This window comes from Trachypithecus francoisi, unplaced genomic scaffold (genome assembly GCF_009764315.1).
Source record: "Trachypithecus francoisi isolate TF-2019V2 unplaced genomic scaffold, Tfra_2.0 Lachesis_group0, whole genome shotgun sequence".
Lineage (NCBI taxonomy): Eukaryota > Metazoa > Chordata > Mammalia > Primates > Cercopithecidae > Trachypithecus > Trachypithecus francoisi.
In genome coordinates, this window is record NW_022681453.1 from 13,834,197 (window position 1) to 13,842,335 (window position 8,139).

At 46.9% G+C, this 8,139-nt stretch overlaps 1 protein-coding gene across 1 annotated transcript; it reads right to left on the reverse strand.

Moving 5' to 3' along the window:
- Nucleotides 1-277: 277 nt before the first annotated feature.
- Nucleotides 278-6,833, reverse strand: CCR1 (C-C motif chemokine receptor 1). Its single transcript, XM_033204822.1, has 2 exons — nt 6,678-6,833; nt 278-2,875 (listed from the first exon to the last, which is right to left on the reverse strand). Exons 1-2 carry the CDS (start codon nt 6,700-6,702, stop codon nt 1,797-1,799), a joined length of 1,104 nt encoding a protein of 367 aa, XP_033060713.1. The 5' UTR covers nt 6,703-6,833; the 3' UTR covers nt 278-1,796.
- Between the last annotated feature and the right edge of the window lie 1,306 nt (nt 6,834-8,139).

The window sequence follows — 8,139 nt, forward strand, 5'->3', positions numbered from 1 at the left end:
CTTGGCACCCTGAGCTCTGTAGTCCCCCCCAACCCCCTGCCATGCTGCCTGGGTCCTGTTGGCATCCGTGTGTCTGTCTGGCTCACTGAGCTGAGCACCCTGCAAGAACAGACATTCCTCATGCATCAGTGTCTCTCATGGTTCAAGAGCTTGCTTTGAATGGAGCCCACAGTCATCACTGCTGGGTTGAATTGATTTGTGCAAGCAATAGTGGGGAAATGGGTGGAGTAAATTAGGGTGCATCCCTGCCACAGGCTTCAGTGCAGGCACCAAAAACCATGCTTTGAAATGATTTATTGACCTGGGAAAGTGATCACAACTTGCTGCTAATTAAAACCAACAACAGAGCAGTGGGTACAATTGAAGTCCATCTTTGTTATTATCATAAATATGCACTGAACAAAAAACAAACTAAAAGAAAATATACCCAAAAGTGCACAGTGGGCAATTTTGTCTTTGGGTAGTGGAAGTGTAGGTAATGTCAGTGCTTGGGATTTTTTTCTTTGTATTTTTAAGCTGTTTTATAAATAAGTTTTGTTATTAGGAAAATGATTTTTAAAGAAATATACATCTGAGGGAAAAAAGAACAAAGGCATGATAAATAGGAGGTCCTTGGTTAGAGATGACGCATCCAGAACATTTTGGATAAATAAGCTCCTTTGAGTTAAGGGCCCTCTCGGACTCCTACATCAACACAGAATCTCACCCCACCCTCCTGCAAGGGCAGGCACCTTCCTAGTAGACACTTTCCGTCCAACCCCCTATCAGCTACAAATACTGTCAGCTTACACAGCAGGTCATTTTTTTTGCTGACAAGTCCAAGGTGGCAGTCAGAACTCTGACCCATAAAACCAGAAGGCTTAGATGAAGAACAAACAGAAGGGAAACCAACTCTGGTTCCTTTTGCCTGTTACTAATTGCTGCAATAAAGCTGTTAGAATCTACCAACATATCACCCAACTTGAAGAGAAGGGAGATTCAGAAAAATAGTCAGAAAAGAAGGATAAATGGAAATGATAAGTCCCTCTCCTTTATGGCTATTTTAAGAAGCACATCATGTTATTCACATGGCCCGTGCTTAGCCCACTCCCTGAATTGTTTAATTTTAGTGGATATAAAAATTTTTCCTAAGGGCTTTCTTAGTTCCACTGCCAACAGTAGTTCCCCATTTCTATTTCTCATTAGGTCTCAATTATTCCATCATTAGTTCTTTGTTCCCCAGGATTCCAAGGGCCCAAATCCTGCAGTGGGAGTGGAGGGGAGGCAGATTCTGGCTACTGATTGGCTCTGGGACTCAGAGTGGAGTCACTGTGGAAATCACTATTTCCAAGATCTTTGGCAGTGGGAGGGTAGTGGGGTGATGGCAGAACAGAAATTCCTCATGCATCAGTGTCTCCCATGGCTCACAAGCTCACTTTGAATGGAGCCCACATTCACCACTACTAGGTTTAATTGGTTTGTGCAAGCAATAGTGGGAAATGGGTGACTTTGTTGACAAATGCTAATGGTCACAAATCTGAAATCTTGCTTGAGTCCAAGCCCTTCTCTGGTACGCTTAGTCCCAGTCTCTGGAATATTTGGTTTTGCTCATTCATCTCCTTTCTACCAGGGAAATTCATGGAAGAGACTGAAGCCTCAGAAGTCCCAGGTCACCATTACTTTCCCTCTCTATCCCAAGTGGCTGTGACTCCATGCTGTGCCAAGTGTCAGAACCTGGCTGGGAGAGCCAGGCTGCTGGCTCAATGTGCCTGGCAGGTCACTCCTGCTGGTTCTGGGTTGGCCTCCTGTAGTCTGAGTCAGAGTCCAGCAGAGAATTCATGCTCCCCTGTGGAGGGAGACGTGGAGCTGACCCTCTCCAGCCTGTCCCCGGAGAGGAAGGGGAGCCATTTAACCAGGTGCACGGCCACATGCCTGTGGAACAACTGCCGTAGGTACTTCCGGAACCTCTCACCGGCGAAGGCGTAAATCACTGGGTTGACACAGCAGTGCATGTTGGCGATCACCTCCGTCACTTCCATAGCCAGGTCCAATTGTCTGTTCTGCTCACACGGATGGGTGAACAAGAATTCTTGGAAAACTGAAATAAGTTCAGTCAAATTGTACGGAGTCCAAAAGAGAAAGAAGATGATCATGATGACAAAAATCAGACGGACAGCTTTGGATTTCTTCTCATTTGGTCGTCTGAGCAGAATCTTTATGATCCCTGTGTAGCAGACGATCATGACCAACAAAGGCAACACCAGCCCAAAGAGGTTCAGTTTCAGAGCCTGAAACAGCTTCCACTGCTGAAAGCTTTCGTAAGGAAAGTGAAGGTTGCAGCTGTGGCGAGTGATGTTCCACTGGGTCTTGGAAAAGTACATGAGTGGCGAGGAAGCCAAGATGGCCAGGGCCCAAATGATGATGCTGGTGATGACACTAAAAGTGACGGTCCGTGCCCTCAAGGCAAACACGGCATGGACGATGGCCAGGTACCTATCAATCGTCAGCAGGATGATGAAAAAGATCTCGCTGTACAAGCCTGTGTAATAAAACCCAGAGAGGACCTTACACATGGCATCACCGAAAATCCAGTCATCCGTCAACTTGTAGTAGATCAAGAAGGGCAGTGTGAACAGGAAGAGCAGGTCAGAAATGGCCAGATTCAGGAGGTAGATGTTGGTCATGTTTTTGAGCCTCTTGTATTGCACAAGGACCAGGACCACCAGGAGGTTTCCAACCAGGCCAATGACAAATACCAAGGAGTACAGAGGGGGCAGCAGTTGGGCCAAAATGGCCCTCTCATTCACCTTGTGGCATGGAGTTGCATCCTCATAGTCAAATTCGGTGATCATGTCATAGTTCTCTGTGGTGTCTGGAGTCTCCATCCTGGCTTCTCCTACAGGTTAAAAAAAAAAATGTCTTTACTCTGCTATTAAAGGCAGTGGGCACTGGACAGTAAAGACAAGGGGGTGGGGACATTTCTTCAGCCACTCAATAAATGTTTATTGAGTGCCTTCTGTGTACCATGCTTTGGGGAGAAAATGGAGTGTTAGAGAAACCTAGGTCCTCTCTGCCTTCTAGGAAATTGTAGTCTAACAGAGAGTGGAAGCAATAAGCAAATGAATGCACAAATCATTAATTCGATCATTTCGGCAAAGAGTTTTGTAAGGGATAAGCTCAGTGGGTGGAAAGCCAGAGGGAGACTTTACCACACTATTCATAACCAACACTTCCTAAGCACCCGCATGGGCTAGGCATGGGACTTAGGGTTAAAGAGCCCTGGAGGGGTCCCATTATTGTTCTCATTTAGGAGGTTATGAAACAGAGGTTCAGAGTGGTTAGGAAACATGTTCAAGGACACACCTCTTGTGAGAACAGAGCTGGAGCTCAAACCCAGGTGTGCATCACTCTTATGCCCAGCCCTGACACCACTACGCTTTCTTGTCACTGTCACTGAGCGGTGACTTTGCACTGTGGAGCCCACAGGAGGACTCTGAGAAAGAAAATGGTCCTGGCTCAGAGTAAGATACAAACAGATCTTCATGGCTTTTGGTCTAAAAAGATTCTCAGCCAAGAGTGACCTAGTACCCTTGAGGCACTTGGAAATGTGTGGGTGTTTGTTGATGTTGTCACCAAAACTGGGGGACGCTACTGTCATTTGGTAGGCAGGGCCAAGGATGTCCTACAGTGCAGAGATCGTTCTACCCCAAACACCAGTGGTGTTGCCATAGTGAAATCCTAGTAGGTCAACCCCATTATTTTGGAGATGAGGAAACTGAGAGCACCAGAGTGGGCTGAGCCTGACCCACATTGCACAGTGCTTAGGTGGCACTAGGTCTAAGGTCACTCTGCAGACCGTCTGAAAGGAGAGGAAAGTGCAGGCAGGGAGGAGGGAGGTAACCTGGTCAGAAAAAGAGAAAACTGGGCGTCAGGGGAGGAAGAGTTCAGAATGGTCTGGAGCTATGAGGTGATGTTACACAGTGACTAGCTGAATTCTGCTGAGATAAGCTCTTAGATATTTTTACCTAGGGATGCCTTAAAGCAAACAAAAATGAAACAAAAAAGAATCACTCCGTAGGTTGCCTTTGTAGGACTTCTCCCAGTCCCTGCTTTTTTGGCACACTTTTTGAATCCTTTCCAATTGCTTATTAAAGATGCCTCCCCAAATGGAGTATGGGCTTTGGTGTAACCTACGAGCTTTGTGACCTTGGATGAATTATTTTACCTCTCTGAGCGTCATTCCTCATCTGTAATGTGGCAAAGCAACTCTTATCTTGTAGGGCTACTGTGAAGTAATATATGAGAAAAGTGCCACCATCATCCCCACCACCACCACCTGGCAAGGGCCAGGCCAGGGCACTTTTCTTGGGGACCTTCCCTGAGAGACCTCCTTCCCTGCAGGAGCCCTTCCCTGAGGCCTGTCACCACCAGTGCATCCCAGGCACCAATGTCCAGGATGTCCCTGGCTGGCTGGTATACCCTGTCCCCCATCTCCCCTGCCAAATCTCTTTGTATTTAATCTAGAAAGTGATTTTTCTTGATAATGGTGGATAGTGATGGTCCCTTCCGTGTGAATGACATTTGAAATTGTCAATCTATTGCCACCAATCTAAATTGATTTGACTCAAATACCGATCAGTAAAGTAAGTGGCACCTACTTTATAATTTCTATCTTAAACCTGGGTCTCTGGTGTTCTTCCTTCTACTCTCCTTAAGGAATGTTTCCTGCTTACACAATTCACATTTTTTCAACAGCCATTGTAAAGGAGATTAAGGCACATGGAGGGTATAGGTCACCCTGGCTGGAAGGGGAGATACTCTATTAGGGTGGGAAGTGAGGAGCTTTAATTTTTCATCAAACCCATCCCCTGGCCCACTCCTCCATCTCCAGAGAGATCCAATCAGCCTTCTTTCTGGAGAGAGTCAGGCTACCGGTCACTAACAAAGCTGTGTTGGCAGTTTCTAATTTCTGTGGCCACAGCTATTGCTGATAAGGGCAGACAGTTCAGTTTGGTAGTCAGCACTTTTCCGTGGGCTGGCAGGTTAACAGTGGACATAAGCAAAGAGCTTGGAAAGCATGAAGAACAGCTAGTGTGAGGCTGACCCCATGAGTTCAGTTACTGGGAAGGTTTGGCAAAGTTGAAGGCAAGTTGGGTCAACATTGTCAGGTGGCATTTGAAACCGAGTCACCTCTGTACTCCCCCTACCGCCAACCCATTTGTTATTTCCCCAACTTGTTAAGCACTAGGCAACCACTCCAAGGCATGCTGTTCCTAAAGGGAGGTGATCTGGGGTGCGGCCCCACAAGAGAAAGCAAAGGACCATGTTGCCATCTAACCTGCTAGCCCTGCTGTATTCTATTGCAGAAGTCGGCCTCAAGGCCACTGCACAGTGGTCAGCTATAGCCCTGGATCCTGGACCCTCCACTGCCAGTGTCCTCCAGCCTGGGAGTTGGTGAAGTTTCTGAGCAGATATAGAGCAATCGGTGATGGTGAAATACACCCAGGCTGATGGTGTGCTGGCTGGCTTATATTGGTTCATAAATGCCAGTTGTGGGCATCTCTTCCCCACTCCACATTCAGCATGTTGGTAGCTTGAAACTGACCACAGTGGGAGCATTTATACCGTGAAAATCAACAAATGTTGTAAAGCAGGGATCTTTTCTTCAGAAGAGCCAGTTGTTGAACATTTACCAGCACATCACTGCCCAGGCCCCACATTCTGAACAGTCCAGCCAGCACTGTCCCAGTGCTTGGTGCGGGAACTAAAGGATCAGTGAGTGGCACATAGCCTGGTGGTAGGCTGTGCAAACTTCTGGGAGTTTCCATCTCTTCTTTGAAATCTGAGACCCACCAAGACCACCTATGAAGTAGCTACCTGTAAAGAGCCACCATGCCCCTCTATCTTCAGAACAAAATCCTGACCTGTGTCTTTGTTAGTAAAGCAGAACAGATGCCCCCAAGATCACCTGGCCAGCTCCTTGCCTTTGAGTGAGTGAAAGCCTACCTCCTCCAAAGACAGCAGTGCCGATTTTGAGGATCCTTGGTTCTAGTCTTCTTAAGAGATAGGTTCAGTATCAAATCATCCTTGCATCTGCCAAGATTTTTCTAACTAATATTTCTCTCTTGCTTTAATTTCTTCGTACACCATGTTTGGTTTTCCTTTACATGGAGGGATTTGGCAAGTAATTTTTTTTTTTTCTTTAGACAGACTCTTGCTCTGTCGCCAGGCTGGAGTGCAGTGGCTCAGTCTCAGCTCGCTGCAATCTCCACCTCCCAGATTCAACTCTTGACCTCATGATCCTCCCGCCTCGGCCTCCAAAGTGCTGGGATTACAGGCGTGAGCCGCTGCGCCTGCCCAAGTAATTTCTTGTTGGATAGGTTTCCACAGAAAACACCTTTTGTCCCTTAGTACTGACCGACTTTCTTAATCAGTAACCAACAGCCAATCCTTCAAGTAAGCTTCCTTTTTAGCAAAAAAGCCTATATTTCCTCTGAGCACCCAGCTTTATAAATCCACCATTCTCAGTATTGCTACAGTATTAATTGCCTTGGAGATGCATCCATGGGCTAATTAGATATTTGCCTGGCCCTCAAAGAACTCCCCTCACCTTTGAGGAGCCCCTAGCTGCATGTATGTCTTTGAACAAGACTGCCCTCCATAGTAACAGATAAGACAGGAAAACAAGTGCCACTTACCGTGGTTCCAAGGGACTTTGTCCATGAAGTCTTTGTTTCTGGGGCTTTCCAAGTTTTTATGAATTCAAGGTCCTGACCGAGTAGGAAGTGCTCAGCTTCCTGTGTGATGATGGGGAATTGACTCCAGTTTCACAGTCTTTCAAAATGACAAGAAGGGTGACAAAGTTCTTCTTTTTGTGTGGTTGGGTGCTCATGAATGGCCACAACGCCCACCAGTGGCCACTTCCTGGAGGCCAAGTTAACTGCGAGGGTTTTCTCTGCTCACTCTGAGGCTCTTGAGTCTTGGCCCTGGGAGCTCAGCCTTAAGGGAATTGGGGGCAGGTGAAACTGAGTTGGGTGAGGTGGGTGGCAGTGAGATGTTCCCAGAATGTTTGGAGCAACTGAAGTGTGGGATGTGTATATGTGGGATGGGGGCAGGGCACAGAGCTCTTGCAGTCAGCGGCAGACTTGTTTTTTTCTTCTTCCTTAAAGATTGTGAATGGAAGGATTTAAACTGGAATCCTGAGTCCTGTTCCTCAAAACCAACTGACATGGGTGTGCACAGAGGCAGCAGCTTCTCTTTGACACCCCATGCCCTTCAGCCTCTGGGAGCTCACTGTCCCTCTGCTCTGTGTTCCCCACGTCCCTCCCCACCAAACCTCAGAGAGTGGCTTTGCCTCAGGAACCTCCAGCATGGAGGGAATATAGGTCTGTTGGTTATGTTTTGAGCTTCCCTTTCTGATGCCCCATTCCTGCTTTATGCAATGGTCAAACATGGGCCAAGTTCAAATCCCAGCTCTCCACCTGTGACATGGGCAGATCACTCAGCTTTCTAAGTTTCGGTTCCTACTCTGGTAAATTAAAGTACTGAATGCTTACCTCAGAGGAGAAGCAGGAGGTCACCTTGTACTTGAAAAATGTCAGAGTGCCTGGCACAGTGAAAAACGTCTGACAAATGATGAGTACTGTGACTCTTCTCACAACTGCCAACACCTACTCTGCCACTGCCCTTGTGTCTTCTGTAATGTGGGGACACCCCTAACCTTCCTCACTGCATTGCTACAAAGCACTGTTTCAGAAACCATCAGTGTGAATGTGCTTTGAAAAGATCACTTGTCCCTTCATGATTCAGTTTCCTTATCTGTAAAATAAAGAATTCAGACAAGATGGCCTAAGCTTGATGTCTGATCATCACTCAGCTTGGCCCCGAAGAAGTAAATGGGGGTCTGCATGTGCCTGGCTATTTGCAGCACTTTGCTGGTGGATCAGTTTCCAAAGAGAACAGAGGCTTGTGAGGCCTGCCTTTTCCTTGATCCTGTCTAAAGTAAGGGACATGGTCAGTACCTCATCCTCAATCAGCCTTCCAGCACTGCTGTAGATTTCATGCTACAGAGGGGATGTACCAGGCAAATCTGCTTGTTCATTGAACAAATATTTATTCAGTACTCACAATGTGCCAGACATTGTGTTGGGTGCTTGGGAT